This window comes from Eimeria necatrix, genomic scaffold, assembly GCF_000499385.1.
Source record: "Eimeria necatrix Houghton genomic scaffold, Enh_scaff2, whole genome shotgun sequence".
Taxonomy (NCBI): Eukaryota; Apicomplexa; class Conoidasida; order Eucoccidiorida; family Eimeriidae; genus Eimeria; species Eimeria necatrix.
Window position 1 is genome coordinate 36,069 of NW_013652627.1, and position 22,137 is coordinate 58,205.

At 57.2% G+C, this 22,137-nt stretch overlaps 3 protein-coding genes across 3 annotated transcripts; 2 read left to right on the forward strand and 1 right to left on the reverse strand.

The window, feature by feature from the left end:
• Positions 1-3,636: 3,636 nt before the first annotated feature.
• Positions 3,637-7,951, forward strand: ENH_00040720 (Serine/threonine-protein phosphatase , related; the record flags this gene model as incomplete). Its single annotated transcript, XM_013579856.1, has 4 exons — positions 3,637-6,362; positions 6,878-6,968; positions 7,292-7,394; positions 7,539-7,951. The coding sequence occupies 4 exons, from the start codon at positions 3,637-3,639 to the stop codon at positions 7,949-7,951; spliced, it is 3,333 nt and encodes a 1,110-aa protein (XP_013435310.1).
• Positions 7,952-13,580: 5,629 nt separating this feature from the next.
• Positions 13,581-16,933, reverse strand: ENH_00040730 (heat shock protein 40, putative; the record flags this gene model as incomplete). Its single annotated transcript, XM_013579857.1, has 14 exons — positions 13,581-13,635; positions 13,767-13,836; positions 14,168-14,358; positions 14,588-14,650; positions 14,746-14,765; positions 14,931-14,988; positions 15,133-15,168; positions 15,319-15,406; positions 15,517-15,580; positions 15,725-15,813; positions 16,064-16,145; positions 16,283-16,321; positions 16,560-16,682; positions 16,925-16,933. 14 exons carry the CDS (start codon positions 16,931-16,933, stop codon positions 13,581-13,583), a joined length of 987 nt encoding a protein of 328 aa, XP_013435311.1.
• Positions 16,934-18,701: 1,768 nt separating this feature from the next.
• Positions 18,702-21,896, forward strand: ENH_00040740 (hypothetical protein, conserved; the record flags this gene model as incomplete). The annotated part of the gene is made up of 10 exons (XM_013579858.1): positions 18,702-18,938; positions 19,066-19,098; positions 19,223-19,332; positions 19,575-19,642; positions 19,800-19,893; positions 20,006-20,066; positions 20,296-20,370; positions 20,556-20,880; positions 21,487-21,569; positions 21,816-21,896. The coding sequence occupies 10 exons, from the start codon at positions 18,702-18,704 to the stop codon at positions 21,894-21,896; spliced, it is 1,167 nt and encodes a 388-aa protein (XP_013435312.1).
• Between the last annotated feature and the right edge of the window lie 241 nt (positions 21,897-22,137).

The window sequence follows — 22,137 nt, forward strand, 5'->3', positions numbered from 1 at the left end:
CAAAGATGCATGAGGGCAGCTCAAGCCAGCTGTGCTTTGGACCTCACGCTGCTGGCTTGAAGGCGTCGGTCACCTGCAGCGCCCCTCGTGCTGGTGGCTGGCGTTTCCCGTCCAGTAGTGCACTTGGGGCAGCAGCGCAGTCTCAACTGTGCTGCGGAGGCACTACGGTGCTGAGTTTCTGTGCCGTTGCTGTGCTGCTGAGGTGATGTGTTGCTGGCCTGTTGTCGAGGTAGTGTCCTGTTTCTGTTCTGCCGAGGTTATGTGCCGCTGACGCGCAGCGGATTCCTAAAGAGCCATTCAACACGAACAAAAGTAGCTAAAGCCATGGCGTAGGTGGGACGAGTAGCCAGCAGAAGCCAAACGGGCAGAGATGTAGACTGGCCCTAACTCCTGGCACCGCTGACGTTCCTGTTGCTGCAGCTGCTACTGCTCTGGTATTCCCGCTGCCGCTGCTGGCTCTGTTGCTGTTGCAGCCACCCCTGCCGTTACTGCCGCTGCCCCTCTTTTTCCGATAATTCTGTGGCTGTTGCTGTTGTGGTTGCTGCCGTTGTTCTGCTGCAGAGGCTTTTGCTGTCGCTGCTGCTGTTGTTCTCCCGCTGCTGCTCCTGCGTCTTCATAATCACTGCTCTGCTCCTACTGGTTGCTGCATAGATCTTGTACGCTGCCGCGTCACCGGAAATTTCGCTATTTTGTATATGGAGGGAGCTCGCAGTTATCAGCGGCTCGCTAGCCGCGGCAGTGGCAAGGCCTCAGCAGTTAGCCACGCCCTCTAGCCTCATCCGTTTTTGACTTGTTCCTTGAGCACTTTCCCATTAATTTCCCCAAGATCCTTGCAGGCTTACTGTGCGTGGAATATCACAAAAAATTAAGAAGACCACCTCTAAGAGTCTTGCTGCAGCGGATGCTGCTGTGCGGTCTCAGCTGGCCTGGCCTCGCTTCTGCCTAATCTTTAGGCTATTTTGGCTGCTGGGAAAAACCTGCCTCAGTGCTGAGGCGGCTGGGCTGCGCAGCAGTCGTGAGAGGTGTGTGCGGCCGAGCTTGTCCACTTCGTTTGTTCATCCGCTTTCCCTCCAAGGTCCTCTAAATGACGAACCTCGTATGCATGGGAAGTGACTCGACATGCATTTAAATAACAAGCTTTTTCGTTTAAAATTCATGTCTATCAAAATGGCGATCAAGCATCGCCTGCTGCCTTCGCCCTTGGTGGCTTCGGAAAACGGAACAAAGAAAAACGCGCTAGTGAATAGCGGGCAAACCAGTCTTTGTCCAGTTAGCTGCAGCTCTACAATTGACGCAGCAAGCCAAGGCGCTCCGCTGCATTGGTCACTTCATCTACAAAAGACTTGCAAAAGAGGAAGCCTGCAGCCAAAGAAGCCCCACAAGGGACTGCGAAGCGGCTCCTTAGTGCTGGACTTAGCCAGCGTGCAGCGTTCCATTCTGCTGCTGCACCTGTCGTTCTCACGGCCCTCGAGAGCCACTTTGGGAGCTTCCGCTGGGTGCGGCCTCATCACCCTCATGTGCTGCGGCTGCATGCCGAAGGGCCCTCTGTGTCTGTAAACAGATCGATATGTACCCTTTTATATCCATGAGCACATAGCTGTAGCATTCGCCTCTTGTCCTTCGCTAAGATATCTGCCTGCACGTTGCAGTAAGCGGCTCTGTGGGGACCCAGTCGGTTCCTAGTGCCTGCGGCGCAGCAGCTCGTGAGGTTGGACTCCCGCAGGAAGCAGCCGCGGGGGAAGAGCCCAGCAAATGGATTAAGCGCAGATAGTGACCTCTGGAACGTGGCATGTTATCGTCGCATTGAACTTCCTCTCTGCATATCAGTTCAATCAGTTTCAATGCAAATATGTCCCAGTAAATACTAAATTGTTTCGCTCGAACGTGAGCGCTTTTGTGCAAAGAACAACTCATTTTGTTCGCGTATGAATTGAACGGGTTTCAGTGAGAATTCATTCCGCTAAAAAGCCATTTCGCCTTGCAACTGCCTCGAAGTCATTGTTGTTCAAAGGCTTGAAGGCGTTTAGAATGCTGACAAGAGAATCGAGTGCGACTCAAAGGAATAAGGCAAAGCTATGCAGCAGCAAACTCTGTATTGACGAAGTTCTGCAGCACGAGGACCAGGCCGCCTGCAGCCTCCAACAAGCACGGGGGGAGGAAGCCAACAAACTCAAGGCGAATATAGAACTATAAAAGCTGGATGCAGTAAATAAATTTTCCTTAGCAATAGCGTCTTCGGCGTCTGCAGGTGGCCTTTGGCCACCTGCAGACGCCGCAGAGGCAGCATCACAGAAGCAATGGTTCTTATCGCTGGTTGTGTCCTGCAAAAGAGGCTAAAATGGCCATTATGCCACTTGAATAATACTTTTAAACGGAGAGGATGGGCCAACCAGTTGCATTCATGCAGCATGGCTTCTTGAAACGGAAACCGCGGCACTACTACGGAACGCGCGTAATTCCTCTGCTAAAGAGGAAGCGTGCTGAACACCTTCCCAGTTTGTCAGTAATCCTATGCCCAAATTCCGCAAGTAACATGCTACAAATTTTGGCGAGCAAATAAATAATTCAGAAAGGGCAATCTATGGAAGAAACAGGAGCACATCAGTGCTGCTGGTAGGGGCCTCTGGGTGACCGCCAGCCCCCACCGCAGAACCACCACGTACAGCATCGCATCTACCTCCAGAAAACCTAGAGGCCCGATTTAAAGGGAATAATTAGTTGAAATACATTAAAAAAGTAAAATAGCCTGGGTAAAGTAAACAGAGAAGCGCGCAGGAAACACGTGTGAGGGCCTCCGCAGCACGTACGCTCACAGACAATGCTGCTGCGGCCTCCCCCCTGGTGTTGCTTTTCGCGTTTATGGCACCTTGGCTAAGGAGCGACAAGTTGTAAGAAAAGATATTTTAATAAATTCGGAAACTTTAAAAACAAAACAAAGCCGGTAAAAGGGCTCCCTAATGCTGCAGCGGTGGACTGGTGGTTCGACCACGAGAACCACAGCGGCCTAGCTGCTGCTGCTGCAGCAGCCGCAGCCGCAGCCGCTGCCGCAGCAGCAGCCGCTGCAGGTTAAGGTGGTTGATCTATAGCCCACTTTGTTTAAATCAAATCAAAGGCAGAAATTGGCGGAAATTCGCAGCAGATGCCCCAGGCGCCCCGGCGGGAGCGACGGCCGACAGCATCTCAATGGCCTCTCCATTTTCGTTTCTTCCTTCGAATTTTCACCGTTTGCTATTTTCCTTCGTTTAATTCTGTTAACTAGAAAATCTATTTATTTTGTCACTCCCCTCGCAACGTCGAGGGTCACCCTAGCGTACGCCCAAGGTCTCGGCAGACCGCAACGCGCAAGCCAAGGGCCACCATGTCACCTGAGGTCCCCGGAGGCTCTTTGGGGTTTCTAAGGGACCTTAGGGCTTTATCTGTTTCTCTGTAAGACAAACTTAAGGCCTCACGTTCACCGGAGGCTCTTGCGAGCCACCTCGTCATACTCTCCCAAGGGGCCCAAGAGGAGCGTTGTTGCTTCGGGGCCGGCCACACGCACTTGTACCCCTTCTTGAATGGTTTGACAGCTTCTGAAGGCCTCCCCGACAGAGCGCGGACCCAAGTTTCACCTGCGGGGGCCCCAGCCCTCCAGGCCAAATGTATGAGGAGAGGGGCCCGCCCAGGGGCCCCCCAAGTGGCGAGAGGCTGTCCACGGACGCCGCGCTCCCTAGGCTTACTCGGCTGGTTGCGAGACAAAGTGCCAAAATAACGGACAAACTAAACAAAGCTTCTACAGAGGATGCTCGGCCTGGGGCGGCTGCTTCTGGTGCTGTTGCTGCAGCTGTGGTCTCCCCGGCGCAGCCGCTGCAGCCCTTCAGCTCCTCTGCAGCTGCAGTGACCAGTGGGCACACTGGCTTTGCAAGAAAGGTCTCTCCTTTTGAGGGGACCTTCCTCGGGCAGCCCCCGCCGTTTCCGCCCCCTCCACCGCCGCCGCCGCCTCCGCCCCCGCCCCCAGCAGAGCTGCTGGCTGCTGCTCAGATCAACACGCTCTATATGCCGCAGATTTCCTTTAAAAGAGAATCCACAGAAGCCGCTAGGGGGCCCTCAGGGGCCCACATGGGGGCCGCAGGGGCCCCTGTCAGCCTCCCCTCTCAGGCGCTCGACCTAGACGCACCAGCGTATCCTTCTCTTCCAGCCACCCTCCTCGGGCCCAGTGCCCCGATGCAGCAGCAGCAGCCGACACTGCTGCAGAAGCAGCGGCAGTATGACAAAGGTTCAGCGCCAGGTGTTGCTGCTGCTGCCCAGAGTGCCCCTGATTTCTCAGCTGCCGAACAGCGACACGGGAGCAGCAGCGCGTTAAAGAGCGCGCTACGGCCTACGGGTTTAAAGCAGCAACAGGAGCCGCAGCCACTACAGCAACAGCACCAGCAGCGCCGGCAGCAACAGCAGCAGCAGCAAAGCGCTGCTTCCAGCAAGCCAACTACTGCAGACGCTGGCCCTCTATTTGCAGCGCCAGCTGTTGCTGCAGAGCCTCATTTAACCTTTGAGAAGCAGCAGCAGGAACAGTTGCACCAGAGGCAGCAGCAGCGGCAAACGCGGCTTAAGGGGCCCCTAGACGCTCCTCCTCAACACGCGAGGCCCCTAATAGAGGCCCCTTCACTCCCTTTGGACTCCAGAAGCACAAAAGTGCAGCAGCAGCAACAGCAAGAACAGCAGCAGTGGGGACAGGCTGCGGCTAGAGTGGAGACAAAAAGCAACACTCCTAGAGGCAGCATAAGACACCCAGTGGAGTCGAGCGGCGCTCAGCAGCAGCAACAACAAACACAGAGGCAGCAGCAGCAACAACAGCAGTGCCGGGAGCAACGGGAGGAGCAGCTTCAACAGCAGCCTCAGCAGCAGCAGCAGCAGCAGCAGAGGCTGCCGGCAGTCGCTGCTGTAAGGAACTGTGGCACCCCTTCCTTGATGCGGCGCTACAGCAGCACAGCAATGGATACGGACAAGGGGGACCCCAGCAGCAAAGATACTCCCAGCAGCAGAGAAGCTGTCAGCAGCAAAGAAGCCTTCAGCAGCATGGCGCAGCATAGCTTGCCCCTGGGCAGCAGCAGCTCCAGGAGGTGCAGTGGCAGTAGTAGGAGCACCAGCAGCCGTCTGAAGGAGCAGCAGCAGCAGCAGGCGCATCAGCAGCAGCAGCAGGCACATCAACAGCAACAGCAGGCGCATGAGCAGGAGCAACAGCAACGCAAACCCCCAAAGCAGCAGCTGCAGCAGCAGGAGAGTCTCTTTGGAGCAGTGGGGGCGGCGTTAGGGCGAGTAGTTGAGCGCCTGATTAACACAGGAGAAACTCAGGGACCCCAGGGGCACCACCAGGCTGAGCTAGGGCGCGCCCGCACGAGAAGCACTTTGCTTCGGGACACAGACAGCGACAGCGGGAGCAGCAACTCAGGAAAGGCTGCAGCGCAGCAAACGAACGAAAAGAAGCAAACCGGAGGCCTTCAGAGGCAAAGAGGCCGCGTGCAAAGAGACGCAAAGGCTGCAGTCCAAAGGCACCCCAACAGAAGCAGCAGCAGCAGAAGCTCTGAAGACAGGAGAGCCACCCAAAGCGCGCAGCACGGCTACGCCAGCAGCAACAGCAGCGACTGCAGCAGTAGGAGGAGCAGCAGCAGCAACGATGCAGCAAAGCTTATGCAGTACCTGCAGCAGCTGGAGGAGGAAGAGAGGGAGTTGCAGCAGCGTGAGAGGCGCAAGAAGCAGCAGCAGCAGCAGAAGCTGCGCAAGCACAGCCAGTGCAGAGCAGGCCGGCGCACAAGCAACAGCAGTAGCGGCAACGGCAAAGGCAGCAAGGCAAAGGAGGAGGCAGCTGCCCCTGGCGCTGCTGCTGTTGTTCTCTCTAACCTCGGAGAGACTGCGAGAGTCCTACTGCAGGTTGCTGCTGCTGCCCCTGCTGCAGCAGCTGCTGCCGCTGCTGCAGCGGTCGAAGCCGCAGCAGGAGATGGCGACGAGGAGGAGACGACGCTGCTGCCTGTGCCTGACGGGTCTACTGCTGCTGCAGGCGGCGCTTTTGCAGTTCCCGCGGCGGCAGCACGTGTGCTGCCGCCGCGAGCCGCCGCTGCTGCAGCTGCAGCAGCAAAAGGGGACGCCGTAGCAGCAGGAGACGCTGCAGCAGAAAGCGCCGCAACTGCTCAAGTCCCAGACGGTGCCGCTGCCGCGGCAGGAACTGCTGCTGCCGCTGCTGCTGCTGCAAGCAACAAAATGCAGCTAGAGACCTTCAGGCACTGGAGACCCTTCGGCCAGCTTTGGGGCGCCATGATAGCAGAGGATTGCTGCGTGGAAGTAGTGCAGACTCTGACAGCTCTCTACACTGCGTTCGCTTTAAGCTGCCCCCGGTAAGCTGCGAGCAGCAGTAGCTGCTGCTGTCGCTGCTGCTGGCGCTGCTGCCTGCCGTCGCGCGAAGAGGAATCAGCTGATTTCACACTTAATAAGCGCGACTTCATCAAATGCGACAAGCCATGGATTTAGACAATATTGAGCATCATTAAAGATTTAAGGCTTCGGTGGAGGCACCCAGTGCCATGACCCAAATAATTGAAGTGTTTTGCATGCATGCCTCAGCCGAGTGGCACAGCTAGTACTGTAAATGCCGTGCTTCTGCAGCTGCTGCTTCTGGACGTCTATTCGAGAAATCTCCTGTAGTCAGCGCGCTCCTCTCTGTGTTTTTCGAAGCGGCATCTTCTGCTTTGCCGCCTCCGTTGCTGCTGCTTTTGCCCTCTGCTAGTTCGAGTTGGTGTTACTGCTGCTGCTCTTTCTCCCCGTTGCTGGTGCGAGTTGCTGCTGGTGGTCTCACAGCCCTCTGCAGCAAGAGCAGTAGCATTCGTTCGCCGCCTTAATTTGTTTTGCGCAGAGACGGAATGACCCGGGAGGAATTCCTCGCCTTATTTAGGGCTTACCCGAACTGCCTAGCACAAGTAGAGCACCAGCACTTCTTATTTGACGTGAGCTGCTGTTGCTGTTGCTGCTGTGGGGGCGGCGTTGGCGATGCCGCGGCGTTGGTGGCGATAGTCTGGACAGCTGCTGCTTCTTGGGTAGTTGCATGTGCAGCCGTAGCCGCTGGAATGGCTGCTGTTGGATATTGTTCCTGCTGTTTTCTTGATGCTGCGCTTGCTGCGGTCCCTGCCTTTCCTGTGCCCGCTGCTGCACCAGCATCTGCTGTTGCTGCTGCTGTTGCTGCTGCTGTACCGCCTTTTGCTGCTGCTGTTGCGCTGGCGAGCCCCACTGCTCCCGCTCGCTGCGCCTGTTTGCTGCTGCTTCGCTTCAGGCTATCGACAGGAAGCAGAAAGGCAAAATCCCTCTGAGAGACTTCCGCTGGGGCGTCTTCTGCTGCTGCCCAAATGTCGTTCAAGACATCAATAGAGCGAGAGGTGATTTTTCGGGGTCGCTTCGTATTTGTCTTCCTAGATGCCTCTAGCAGCAGCTTGCTGCTCTCATTTGTCTTCGAACCGCTTTGTTTCGACTCTTTTCCGTCCCCACTGATACTGCTGCTGCTGTTGTTGCTGCTGCTGCAGGCCGTTTGCGCCTGCAGCTGCTGTACCGGGCGTACGACGTCGACGGAGACGGCCTACTGAACAAAGAAGAATTAAACTGTCTCCTTTGCCATCTGCACTCTGTTTCCGCGCACCCAACAGACAGAGCTCTCTCGCAGCAACAAATACAGGCAGCAGCAGCAGTAAGGATGCTGCTGCTGCGCTGCTGCTGTTCTGTTACTGCTGGCGCTGTGTGCTACAAATGCTGGCTGGTAGTGCTTCTGCAGCTACTGCTGCAGCTTTTGCTGCTGCTGCTGCTACTGGCCTTGCAGCACTGCTGTATCTCGTCTCTACTGCTGCTGCATATGCTGCTGCTGAAGCTTCAGCGACGCTTTTGCTGCACATATTTCCTCGCTTTTGCCGCTCCTTCAGCTGCACGTCATTTCACGGGATAAAGGCTCTGTTTTATATGTTGCTGCTGGTGCTGCTGCTGGGCTGCTGTGGGGGCAGGCTGAGGCGGAGGAACTGCTGCAGCGCCACGGGGGCCACTTTGGCTACAGCGCGTTCTTTGAGTCCGTGAGGGACAAAGTGCTAAATGCTACTCACAGGCTCATGCGGTTCAAGACAGACCTTATTGCGGCTGTGCAGCAGCAGCAGCAGCAGCACTTGCTGCGGCAGCAAACGCAGCAGCAGTGGCTTAACTTTGGCCCCCACACACTCTCTGCCTCGTCCACTGCAGAGTCTTTCTCCGTTTCTCCCTTCAAGCCTGACTACGTCCAGTCTACTGCATCACTACCAGCAGCAGCAGCAACAGCCGCAGCAGTAGGGATTCCAATCCCTCAGAAACAGCAGCAGCAGGTGCTGCTGCTGCAGGACCCACAGCAGCAAGATTTGCTGTTGGCTGAAGGCAGAAGGATAGCTACAAACATCATTTTAAAAGCTAGATCTCTTGCAGCAAAAAGGTCACCAGCAGAGATGGAGGCCTTGCTGCTGCACTACAACGGCGCTAAGCAACAGCAGCAGAACCAGCAGCAGCCAAAGCAGACCTGTTGCAACTTCGCAACAGCAGAAGAGGCCCTGAAGCTCTGCGATGCCACCGCCTCTCTTGTGGCAGCAGAAAACTCGCTGCTTGAGGTAAAGTGAGGGGCTTAGGGTTTCACATATAGGGCTTGGGGTTTCCAGTTCCAAAACTTGTAGGGTTGTAGGGCTTACGCTTATCGTGATTTAATTATTTCTTCTGAGTAGTTGTACCAGCAGCAACAGCAGCAGGTTATGCCCCCGCCCTCGGGAGCTTTCCACGAACGGCTTCTAGGTTGCTGACTCCTTATTCTGGTGCTGCTGCCTTCGCTGCTGCTGCTCCTGCTGCAGCTGGAGCTGCCGCTTCGGGTCTACGGCGACCTACACGGCCAGCTGGTGGACTTGTTGGATTTTTTCGGTTCTTTCGGCTGGCCTGAAGATTTGATTTCGGGCCTCGGGTGTTCTCTGTTATTTTTGGGGGACTTTGTGGACCGCGGCATTTTCAGCTGCGAGGTGCTGCTGCTGCTACTCTCCTTCAAAGTACTTGTAAGTGCGCCCTGCCCGCACCTGGCTACCTAACTAGCTAGCTAGCTACGTAGCTAGCTACCTAGCTAGATACGTAGCTAGCTACTGGCTGGGCGTGTGGCTAGCTAGCACGCTGCGCTTCTCACCAGCTAGGCTCTACTGCCCGTTTTCATGCGTAGCCAGCCGTCTGCAGAACTAGCTCCCCCAGGCGCTTGGTGGCTAGGTGCCTTCTCATGCAGCTAGCTCGCTAGGGCGTTCTGTAGTCATCCATCTAGCTAGCACGCTAGCTAGCTGCCCACCTAGCGCGCTAGCTAGCTGCGTGGCTAGCTGTCTGCGGCTGTCTGCGGGCCCGCTGGCTGCAGTTCCCGGACAAGGTGTGGCTGCTGCGAGGAAACCACGAAGACCGCCCGATGAATTACATTTACGGGTTTTACGCGGAGTGCGTCAGCAAGCTGGGGGGCACAGAAGGAGAGGCTCTTTGGAAAAGAGCCAACAGCTTGTTTGAGTTCTTGCCTCTTGCTGCTGTAGCCAGGGCAGATGGGCTCTTTTTCATTCACGGCGGCATAGGAGACAGCATAACTTCTTTGCAGCAACTCAAAGGCCTCCAGAAGCCCATTACGGTGCCGCAGCACGTCGGTGAGGGCTTTGCTGCTGCCGCTGCTACCGCTGCTCGGCTGCTGTGTCCAGCTGTCCTTGTTCTATACCTGCTGCTACTGGAGCTGCTGGCGCCTGCTCCGCATCTCCACTCGCTGCTTCTGTTCTTCCGGCGCAGCACAGGCTGTCGCTGCTGCTGCCGTTGCCCCTGTGTATCTCTTTGCCGCTGTGGCCACCGGCATCTGCCGCGGCTGCTGCTGCAGCTGCAGCTGCAAGACACTCTAGCATCGGGCCTTCTGCGTGCAGACCGCAGCCAAAAGGATAACGATGAAACCGTGATGAGGGCCTGCCGAATCATTGACTGTCTCTGGAGCGATCCCGTTATCCCGGAAGAAGGCGAGGGAGAAAAGACAGCGAATGTCAAGTCCAGCCGAGGCTGCAACACAGTCAGGTAACTAACTGTCTGTCTGCCTCCCCGCTTCGGGGGTACGTACACCTCAGCCGCAGCCCAGCCGCGGTGGCTGTTGGGCTGCTGCGCTGCTGCGCTGCGCAGCAGTAGCTTCAGACCCCTCACAAGTCCATGCGGCAGTTCCGCAGCCTGTCTTTACTTGCTGCTGCGCCGCCGCCTCGTGGCCTTGGTGTTTTGGTTTTGCTGCTTGCTGTTGTTTCTTTTGCTGCTGGGTGTTTAAGTCGCTTGGTGGCTGGTTTGCTGCTCCACTGCTCGCTCTGCTGCTGCTGTGGCTTCTGCGTGGTCTGTTGTTCGCGCTGCTGCCGCCTTGTTGCTGCCAGCAAGCCCGGGCGAGCCCGCTGGCTGTGGCCTTTGCCTAGAGCTGCGGCTGCTGCTGTGCGGCTGCTGCTGCGAGGCCACCGCAGGTTCACCGAGGAGGGCCTGCTTTCCTTCTTAGCAGGGAACCAACTGAAGATCATGATTAGAGGCCACGAGTGCGTCCCCGCCGGGACACAGCGCTGCTGCAGTGGCTGCTGCCTCACGGTCTTCTCTGCCCCGAATTACTGCCAGAGATTCAGGAACGACGCTGCAGCGATCCAGCTGTACAGACACCCGACCACCGGCCACCTCATCATACACACCCTCGTGAGGCAACAAGTTTCCCTTGAACCTCTCCATCCTGCGACTCAGGAACTCCTTATATTCTTTCTCTGCTCAATGCTGCTGTTGCGTTTCGTGCTGCGGCTGAGGCTGCTGCTGCTACTGCTTCGCCACCTGCTTGCGCTCTAAGTGGCAGCGTCTGCGTCCTGTGCTGCTCCTGCTGTGTTTTGCGTTGCTGCTGGCCTTCGCTGCTCCTCCTTCGCTGTCGCTGCTGCTACTGCTGAGCCTGCCGGCGTTCTTGGCTCCTGCTGCAGCGGCGCTGCTTCCTGACGCTGCATTTGTGCTTCTACTGTTGCTGCCGCAGGTGCTGCGTTGTGGCCGCAAAGAACAGGCAGCAGAAGAGTCTTCATCTTGTTTTCCTAGTAAGCGAGCTGCAGTGTACGGACACTTGAGACACACAGCTCCTGCAGTAGCCGAAGGGCCTCGTGGGGCCCTTGGGGCCCCCTGTGGGGCCCCTGGGGCCCCGCAAGCCTGCACTGCTTATCAGTGGCAGCGTGCAGTGCTCAGTGCGCCGCAGGTGGAGAGGCAGCGCGAGCTCAGACGGCGACCTGGAGCAGCCCACAGCCTGAGGCCCTCCCCTCTCTTGTGCCCCAGGGGTCCCCTGCAGGAGAGGCTGTTACCTACAGGTGGTCAGGGGGAGCCCTCGTGCAGACAGCAGCAGCTGCTGCTGCTGCAGTAGCAGCAGCACCCGCACCAGCAACTCCAGCAGCTTCAGCATACGAGGCAGCTGTACCAACGGCGAAGGCAGCAGCACAGGCGGTGCTCCCCGCCTCTACCGCGGCTGCTACTGCTGCTGCTGCTGCTGCTGCTGCGCGCAGCGCTCCTGTGGGGTCTCTGCAGCAGCTAATTAAAGAAGCCGAGGAGGCCGTCGCCCTAGAGGCTCTATCGGGGGCCCCTGGGGTGTCCGTACCCAAGGGGGCCCCCAACCTTTCCCCCTACGTGCTGACTCCCGCTGTGAGTACCCACGACGCTCTGCGGGTACCCGAAGGCCCCCAGGACCAGCGAGGGGACCCCAACGCCTCACCCTTAGGCGCCGCAGCAGCAGCGCCGCAGTGGGAAGCTGTGGAGGCACAGAGCACAAGGAGTGTCTTGGGGGCTGCCCGCAGCGAGGGGGGCCCCTCTCTGCAGCGTGGATGTGCCCTGGAGCCCCTTGGGGCGCCTGCAGCCAGAGACGCAGGGGCCCCCACAAGGGGGCCCCCACATGCGGAGGGGCCCTTCACCATGCACTCCCTTAAGCTTCCTCCCGGCACCCCGGTTACAGGCATCCCTGCGCCTACTTCGGGGCTCTCCCAGACACTTCCCTTGCTGCTTGAGGGAGGCCAACAGCAGCAACAGCAACAACAGCAGCAGCAGCAGCAGCAGCAAACACAAACGCACCGAGGGCTCCTAGGGAGACCCAGGTGAGGGGCCGCAATAGTTTTTTGCCGGCTTGCTTGCTACACCAAAGTTAAAAAGGAAGAAGAGCCGGCAGTGCAGCACAAAATATATACGCTGTTTACCTAGTGTATATAATAAATATGATTAAATGACTGCATGCAGCATATATAATCTATCAGCTCTACGACTTTGTATGTATACATATATAAGTACATGTATGTGCAAGCAGACTAGGCTTCTCTCTGTACTGCGTTCAACTAGCTGGACGCACACTGGGCACGCCGACAATTCTGCTGCTGTCGCTGCTGCTGTTTGTGTTGCTGCTGCCGTATCTGTTGCTGCTGCAGCCTCTTGGGGGCCCGCAGCAGGCTGGGCCTCGACGGGGAAAAAGTCCCTGGCAGTGTCCTCCCAGCGGAGCCCCTGCCGCAGCAGCCGCTGGGGGGCCCTTGCAGAAGGACCCCCGGGTCGTAGGGGACCCACCTGCAGCAGAGGCAGTTAAGGGCTCCCATGGGGGCCCCTTGCTCGCTACCCTGCATATCTCTGTTTTTCTGGGGGCCCCCACAGGGACCCCCACTCCGCCCCAGGGGCTCAGGGGCCCTGGGCAGCCCCAATCTTTTTAACAAGCTTTCAAATAGCTCTGTGTGAGCTGCCCCCCTTAGGGCAGCGCTGTCACTTCTAAGTACCACCTCTAGCTATTCCTGCATGCAGCTGCGTACCTTACATTCTCAACTGCAAGTGCACGCTTAGCTTAGGCAGCTGGCTAGATAGCTAGGCAGCTGGCCGGATAGCTAGCTATGTGCCAGCTAGCGAGCTAGGTAGCTAGAGGTTGGGCGCCTCTTACAGGGGCAGGGAGCTTAGGAGAGGTTGCTTCTGCATGTTCTCTTCCACTTAAGCCAGAGAAGCTGAGAGCTAACGGCCAGGCCATGATGGCTCGCTACTTGATTGCCTAGGCGGCTAGCTAGACCGCCAACCAGCTAGCTCATGAGTCTTCTCAAGCTTCAGGCTTCGAACAGCTGCCGCAACTCCCTAGCCAATCTGCTGCCATTTACTTCAACTCTGCACAAAGTTATTAAGGTGGGCAGCCGCTGCAGCCCAGTGCCACAGAGCCTCCAAAACCAGAGGGCCGCAACAGCCCCTTCTGGGCGCCCGCTGCCGAGGGGCCCCGGCACACGGCGCGGTTGTTGCTGCTGAAGCCTCCGTATTCGCAGCAGCAGCAGCAGGGGCTGTAGTAGCAGGGACTGCAGCAGCAGGGGCCGCAGCAGCTGGGGCTGCAGCAGCTTGGGCTGCAGCAGCAGCAGCTATAAGCCCCGCACAGAAGGGGCTGTAGCGGAAGCAGCTACAAGCCCCGTAGATTCCTGGCATAAAGTGTGACGACACGGCCCGTTGGGATTGTGCACCTCCCTCCTGCTTGGGCTGCCGCTACTGCCCACCGTCTGCTGCTGCTGCAGCAGCAGCGAATGCAGCTACGAGTTCGCCAATATTTCCTTCAGCTTTGTCTTCTGGTCGTCCGACAGAGTCCTGAAGCCGCAGCAGCAGCAGCAGCGCGACCCAAGTCTGCTAAACGCCGCAGCACCACCCACAGCAAACACTGCACAGCAAGAAGCAGCCCCAGCAACAGCCCCAGAAGCACGGCAGCAGTAGCAGCCCACCGTGGGAAGATTATGTCGAACTCTATGATCAAGTCTCCCTTCTCTCCTGGCTTCTTGCTAATCGGCATGCCTGCAACAGCAGCAACAGCAGCACCTGCAGCCTATGAAGCAGAGAGTCACTGTTGGCGGCACTCAGGCCGGAACGCTCACCCGCAGTCCCAGCAGCAAGAAAAGCGATGGCAGGCCAATGGAAACAGCAGCAACAGCGCAGCAACAATAGCAGTACCAGCACACCACCAGCAGGGCTAACGCTGCATCCCCGCCACAACAGCGCCCCCGTCCCCACCACCACCGCAGCAGCAGAACCAATGACAGCAGCAACAACAGCAGCAGCAGCGGCTACAGCAACAACACCAGCAGCAGCAACTTCAGCAACTGCAGCAGCAGCAACAGGCGCGGACCTTCTCCGGGGACAACCTTCCTGTACTTGGGGTTGACGACTTGGTCAATCTTGACGTGGAGCGTTCTGTTGTCGAGGGTGGTGACCGGCACTGTGAAGCCGACAAGGGCCTTCAACAGCGGCACTGGCACTTTGTAAATCAAGTGGCTCCCGTCCCGCGTGAAACGCGAGTGCGGCTTGCACTTCACAACGCTGTGCAGCGCACAGGAACGCGCACCCGCTGCTGCTGCTGCAGCTGTTACTGCTGCAGTTGCTACTGCTGCGGCTGTTACTGCTGCAGCTGATTGTGGTAGTGTTGACCGCTCTCCGGTGCTGCAGCTGATTATTTTGATGGTGATGAATTTTCCGAGCTCGAAACAGCCAAAATGAAGCAGCAGCAGTAGCAGCAGCAGCAGCAACAGCAGCACCAGACACAACCTACAATATAAGGTCCCCCGGGGGCCCGTTCGGGGTTTCTTGGCCTCCTTCGCCGCTGAAAGTGATCCTGCAGCGAATAAAACCATTCAAACAGCGGGCTCAGCAGCAGCACCAGCAGCAGCCGCAGCAATGGCAGCTACAGCAGCAGAAGCAGCAGCTGACTTGGTGCCCTCCTTCCACCCCTAAAAAAGCACATCAGCCAAACAATACGCAGCACGCGGCGGCTTATTCCTAAAGCCTAAGCCCCAAATCCGTAGCCCAAATATCCTGAATACTGAGACCAAGACCCTAAACCCTAAAATTCCCACTTCAAACCCTAAACCCCTGGCCCCTAACGGGAAGCTCACCGCCTTGACGTCGACAGTTACAACGTTGTCTTCCTTAACCGGACGGCCGTTATGGAAGCTGCACCAAACCAACACTCTAAAGCCTACACCCTAAACCCTACGTCCTGTGCTCCAAACTAATTGTGGCCTCCAGCAAACTAAAATCCTGAAGGCTACGCGCTAATCCTTAAACCCTGAACCCTAGTTGGGGAACTGCACTTACCGCGTTCTGCCAATCTTCATCTTCTTTGTGGTTCCGCTGCAGCACAGCGGCAGCACAACGGCGGCAGCAAGGTGTCCAGACACCGCGTCGAGCCCAAATCCGAAACCCTAAACCCTAAACCCTGAATTCTAAACACTAAACCCTGAAACCTGTACCCGAAACCCTGTTTCGTATGGTGTGACATACGTGTACAGCTCCTCCAAGGTGCAGACCAAGTCCCTCTCGTAAGCTCGGGGTTTGCTGCTGCTGCTCATTCCCTGCATGCTACCGCACCCTGCAGCAGTAGCGAACACAAGAGCCATCCCTTCACTGGTCACATCAGCAAAGCAGCAGCAGCAGCACAAGCGGCAGCAGCAGCACAAGCAGCAGCAGCAGCAGCCTTACGTCTGCCTCCAGAAGTGCTGAACCGCATGCCAAAGGGACCCCCCGCGCCGGCCATACCAAAGATCTGAAGGCAACAGGAACCCTAAACCCTTAACCCTAAGCCCTAAGAATCAACCCTAAGCACTAGGCTCCACTTCTCCAGTGCACCTACAAGTGAGAGCCCCTAATCGAAGCCCTCGGGACCAAACCCTAAACCCTAAACCCTCACGGGATGTGAGAAGGGGTCGTCTGCGTCTCCACTCATCCTGTCCGTCCCAAAGAAGCGCGAAAATATCTCGCTGGGGTCCACTTCCCTGTCTGGTGCGCACAAACCCTAAACCCTGAACCCCAAACCCTAAACCCTAGACCCTACGCCCAAGCCCCTTGTGGCCGCTGGCTGAAAACAATATTTCTGCATTACTGCAGAGCGACAAAAGACTTCGTCTACAGCTAAGGCTGCCTGTGACTTTGACGCAAGGGCTCCGCATGGGGCTTAGGGTTTAGGGTTTAGGGTTTAGAGTTGAGGGTCTGGAGTTCCCTCTGGCTGCGGCTAGGGGCTTCAACTCACAGAAGACATTTGCACCGCCGGGGCCACCGCTGGGGGCCCCGGCTCCCCCCTTAAGGCCCTCTTCTCCGAATTTGTCGTATATCTGTACAAGCAGGCTCCAAACCCTAAACCCTAGACCCTAAACCCTAAACCCTCTGGCCTTCGGGTTAAGGATGTGAACTCAGGGCTCAGGGGGCCTGGTCTTGTGCTCGCCTGTCTCCTTTCTTTGTCACTCAGCACATCGTAGGCTTCCGCAATGTCTTTGAATTGAGCTTCAGCCTGCACAGAAAACGACGGTTTAGGGTTTAGGGTTTAGGGATTAGGGTTTTTTGAAGCAAAGGGGAGAGCAAAGGGCCGTGGAATCGAACGGGCACAAAGGAGGCAACTAAGGAAACAGCGGAATCAAACAGCACAGAAGAAAGACACGAAGAGAAAAGTGGGCAGAAGGCCCCACCCCCATGTCCTTGTAATGGTCTAGGGTTTAGGGTTTAGGGTCTAGGGTTTAGGGTTTAGGTACCTTCTTTTTGGCTTCAGGGTCCGCGTGCTTGTCTGGGTGCCACTTCATGGCCAACTTCCTGTATGCCTTCTTGAGGTCCGCCTCTGTGGCCTCTCTGGGCACCCCCAGGATTCTGTAGTAGTCCTGCGGCGCGGATAAAGGGGAAATAAGCAGCAGCACAAAATTAAAATTAATAAACTAATAATCAATTTGAATTGATTATCAAAAACACGCAGACGGCTGAAGGAACGCGCAAGCGAGGTACGAGCTGCTCCACACACTGACTCGGCACCTGCAGCAGCAGCGGCAGCAGCAGCAGCAGCAGCAGCAAGGTGCTGCCGCGTGAAACGTATCTGCTTCCGTTGCTGTCAGCCAGCTAGACGCACCTTCCCCATTGTGACAAGCGCGGAGGCGACCGGCTCCTGCTGCTGCGTGTGCTGCTGCTGCTGCTGCTCCTGCTTGGACCAACTCTGGTGCTGGTGCTTATGCGGGCAATCCTGCTGCTGCTCCTGCTTTGATTGCAGTACACTGTAGGGGAAATGTGTGAAGCAAACAAGGTGGACAAGGAGACCGACCGGCGGCTTTGACTAGCCGTTGCTGCTGTTGACGTCTGCGGCTGCTGCTGCTGCTGCTTCCGCTGCTGCAGACTCCGCCGATTCTGCTGTCACGCAGATTTAATAACGCGACAAATCTAAGAGAGAGACCCGACTGCAGCAGCAGCTCCTGCGACAACGGCTGGCTGTGGCTGGCAGTCCCTGCACAACTCGCTGCTGCCGCTGCTGCTGCTGCTCCTACTGGAGAAGCAGTGGGCGTTTTTTTGCTGTTACGAGCCAGGAACCTGTGTGTACAGAAGAATACTGGATTTATCTATCAGCTCAGCTGCTGCTGCTGCTGCTATTGCTGCTGCTGCTACTGCCGTTGCCGTTGCTGCAGTGGGGTTTTAACTGGGGGCCCCAGTGCCGGAGGCAGCAGCAACAAGAGAGCCGCTGCAGACACAAGTGTTGTAATGAAGAAGCCTGAGCTGCATAAAAACCTATTTACAGTTGTGCTGCGGTTGCTGCTGGTGCTGCTGCTGCTGCAGCTGCTGCTGCTGCCGTACGTACAGGCTGCCGCGGAGGCAGGGCAGCAGCAGCTGCGTAGTAACGAGCTGTGTAGCAACAGGAAGAGCGGCAGCAGCAGCAGATACAACAAAAGCAGCGAAGCAAAGCAAACAAGCATCTAAAGTATTACGAAGAAACTAATGTTAGAATAGCGGTGTGAATTTATGCTGCTGTTGGGGGGCCCTCTTACGACACCTTGGGGGCCTCTTGCCCCTGCGGCGTTTCAGCGGAGTCTCTGCTGCTGCTGCGTGCGCTGCTGCTGCTGCTTGTGCTGCTGCTGCTGCTGGGGGCACTAAAACGGAAAGTAAATTAAGCAAGAACGAATTAACTAGCCAACTTTCGCCCACGCATTTTTTTGGTCTAAAGACGTCCCCCATCGCGGCAGCAGCAGCAGCAGCTGCTGCTGCTGCGGCGGCGTGGGGGCCCGCTGCCGCAGGCGGCTCGATACGCTGGGCGGCGCCCGAGACAGGGCCCCCAAGCTGCTGCGCCTTGGCTTCACAGGAGGCCCTAGCAATTGAGATTCGCAGCAGGCCTTGTGGGGGCCCCTAACCGTCTGAAGACTCACGCAGACACGGGAGACGATCCCAGGCGAGCCGGAGGACGATCCCAGAAGCTGCTGCTGTTGTTGCTGCTGCTGCTGCGGCCGCAGCCGCTCCTGATCAGTCGGCGGCTCCTGCTTTGTCAGGTCAGTCCTGCTGCTGCTAGTCACACAGAGCAGCCGAGCTCAGCAGCAGAGCAGCGCCTGCTGCTGCTTCCCCTGCAGGAGAACACTAATATCGATATTGCCTGCAGCAGCTTCTACTATTGCCGGGGGAACAGAAACATCTGGTGGTCACGAGGGCTGCAGCAGGTGGAAGAACAGCAGCAGCAGCGGCTAATATCTCCTACCTGCTGCACCCCAGAATCTTGCGCAGCAGTCGTACCTCCAGGGGTCGCTGCAGCAGCAGCAGCACCCCCTGCAGTAGCAGCAGCATACGCTGCTGCTGCAGCAACTAAATCAAGCCCGGCTCTCAGCCTAGGCCGTCCAGCGCCAAACACGGCGAGGCCCCTCCCCCCTGCCACGATGGAGCAAAAAGAGCACCTGCTGCAGGAACAGCAGCAGCAGCAGCACACTGGGGAGAGCAGCCACGCGCTGCTGAAGAAAAAGTGTCAGCAAAAGCCTAGCTGCGATGCAGCCCTCGACATCGGTAGCAGCAGCAGCAGCAAGACTAGCAACAGCAACCGCAGCAAATCTGAGAAGCTCAAGCTCATCGGGGCCCTCTGTGTCTTTCTCTTTGGGTACTGTGGACAGCCAATCCTTGTAAGCCCCTTCTTTGCGGTCGTCGCTGTTGCTGCTGCCAGTGCTGCATCTGCTGCTGCTGCAGCTGCTGCAGCTGCTGCAGCTGCCTATATACTCTCGCCTGTGCTGCATATTCTGCTGCTTGCAGGTAGACTTTTGCCGTTACCAGGGCGTGGCAAGCGTGAGTTGGGTTCCTTCGCTCTTGCTGCTGCTGTGACTGGTCCTGCTGCTGCTGTTGCTACTGCTGCTGTTGCTGCTGCTGCTGCTGCTGCTGACTGGCGTGTTGGGTTGCGGTGTACGTACAGGCCAGCACCTTCCTGTTTCTGCTGCCGCACTTCATCGGAATGCTCATCGCCGGCAGTCTTCCGCTTTCTGCTGATTCCAAGAGTCCCGAATCCAGGGCCCAGCTACGGAAGTCAGTCGTTGCTGCTGCAGCTGTGACTGCTACTGCAGCTGCTGCTGCTGCTATTCCGGGGCCCCGCTACGAAAACTAATAGCTGCTGTTGCTGCTGTTGCAGCTGGAACTGCTGCTGCTGCTGCCCAGCTGTTTTTCTGCGTGTTCACTGGCGCCACTGCCTCCACTGTCGCTGCGTTTGCCTTCTTCTGTTGCTCTGATTGCTGGCGTTGCTGCTGCTGCTGCTGCTCCTGCTGTTCCAGCCCCCGTCTTTGGCGTCGAGCCTTCAGGCTGGCTCTAATAGATTTGAGTCACCAACTGCTAGAGAAGGGTGAGGCGCTTATCTGGCTAGCCAGCTAGTGGCTAGCTAGCCATGTAACTTCCTAGCTAGCTGACATACTGGGTGAACACTTAATAAGCTGCAAGTGCAGCAAAAGCAACACCTTGTGCTGCTATGTGCTGCCCTGCTGCTGCTGCTCCTGCTGCAGCGGGCTTGGTGCTGTGCGGCTCTGGGGTGTACATATTGCTCAGCAGCACCTCCATTGTTTGGACTGCTGTCCTCTCTGCCCTCATTCTAGGCAGGTACTGCAGCGGCAGCAGACACAGCAGCAGGCATCGCAGCAGCAGCAGCAGCAGCAGCAGCAGCAGCAACCTTAATAATGGCAGATGGGGCACTTATACGTTGTGGCTGCAGGAAATTCTCACCTCTCCAATACTTCAGCCTCTCCCTAATCGTTGCGGGCGTCTCCATTAAGGTAGACAGCAGCACAGCAGCCGCAGGAGCAGCAGCAGCAGCAGCAAGAAAAACAGCGGCGACAGCTGTAGCACGCTCGCTGCAGTGCCCTTCGGGTCTTGGCGTGTTTTTCAGTTTGTTGCTTCATGGGTTCCAGAGGCACTCGCTACATGGTGCGTTGCAGCCGTTGCTGCCTCTGTTGCTGTTCTGTTTACTTTGCTGCTGCTGCTGCTGCTCGTGCTGCACTTCAGGCATCGAATTTGTCACTCACCTTCAGCAGCCAGGAGTCTCTTGGAATGATCTTGTCACTACTTGCTGCAATACTTGTAAGGTTGTTTCGCAGCAGGAGTAGCAGAAGCAGTGGCATCAACAGTGGTCGTAGCAATGGCAGCAGCAGCAACGGCAACAGATACAGCAAAATGATGCAGCAAATGCAACAGCAGCAGCAGCAGCAGCAGCAACGACGGCCGCAGCAGCAGCTAGCGCCCACCGGCTGAGTGTTGCTTCGCAGCAAGGCCTGACCTTCGTGCTGAACGAACGCTTTATGGAGGACGAAGACGCTCCCATCACTGGCCTCAACCTGGTCTTTATGATGGGGTATGTTGCTGTTGCTGCTGCAGCTGCTGTTGCTGCTGCAGCTGCTGTTGCTGCTGCAGCTGCTGTTGCTGCTGCAGCTACTGTTGCTGCCGCAGCTGCTGTTGCTGCTGCCGCCGCAACTGTCTATGCTATTGCGGTTGCAGAGTCTTATTCCGTGTGCTGCGGGTGTTGTGTGCGTCAACAGGGCCATCAGCACTGCGCTGCTGCTGGTGTGGACTTGTGTGTGGACGCTGCCCCAGGTGCGGCTCTTAGCGAACTGCTGCGGAGGCTGCTGAGTCAAGTATCTGGCTAGCTAGCTTGCTTGCGAACTGGCAAGCTCGCTAGCCAGATTCTTGCCACCCCTGCCTCCAGCCCTGCTTGTACCGCAGCTCTGAATGTTTTCTTCCATGTGCATCGCGCGTCCAGTGTTTTGGCGTGCTGGCGCGTGCGCTGGCTAGCTGTGGCTAGCGGTGGCATGTTGTGGCTAGCTGTGTGTGCCTGTAGCTAGACACGCTGATCTTAAGTCGAGTTCGGGCTCAAGGAGGAGACGCAAGGACCATCGCAATGCTTCTCTTTTTACTTCTGCTTTGTGGGGCCTTCCACTCGGCCACAATGTGGTATATAATATCCCGGCTAGGTTAGCCTGCTGCTGCAGTTGCTGCTGCGTTTGTTGCTGCTGCTGGTGCTTCATTTGCTGCTGCTGTTAATGCACTTCCTGCCGTTAGTACAGAAAAAATTGCCTCACATTCAGGTCTTGCTGAAGCAGTGGGAGCTCGTGCTGCTGCGTCTGCTCCTGGTACACTTACTGCTGGCGCTGCTGCATAGAGCTGCTGCTGCCGCTCCTATGCTGCGGTGCTGAGTAACAGGAGCTGTCACTTCGGGGGCTCTTAAAGGCTGCAAAGCAGCGGCAGTGGTCGTGCTAAGCCATGTCCTTTTCTGCAGTGTGCAGGTTCGTTGTTGCTTCTGCGGCTGAAATTTCTTCTGATGCACTTGCTGCTGCGCCTGCTGTTGCTGCGCATCTTGCTGCTACACGTGCTTTCACTGCACCCGCTACTGCATCCGCTGCCGATGCATATGCTGCTGCTGTGCTTACTGGTGTCCTGTTTAGCACTGGCGGCAGTTGTGTGGCTCTTCTGTGCTGCAAAGAAACCTACGTCCGCCAAATGCCGGCTTGCTGCTGCTGCTGCTGCTGCAGGAGTCTCAGTGCATAGGCGTGCGCAAAGGCATTGCTGCGGCGATGTGCGTTGCTGGCGTAGTGCTGCACTCTGTTCTCTGACGTTCCGCACAGCAAAGGGGGCCCTAGCAGCCCCTGGGGTTCCATGAGGCCCCTTTTGCAGCATTGGCGGCGGCACAATCGCTGGCAGCAGCAGCGGCAACGCGGCCGCCGCAGCAACCGTATAAATGTGTTTAAGGTTCCGTCTCTTCTGATTACGCCCAGGCACGGTGTCTAAAGGTTCCGGTGCTGCAGACTAGCTAGCCATCTAGAGAGCGAGCTAGCTGTGTATTGCTGTGGCGCA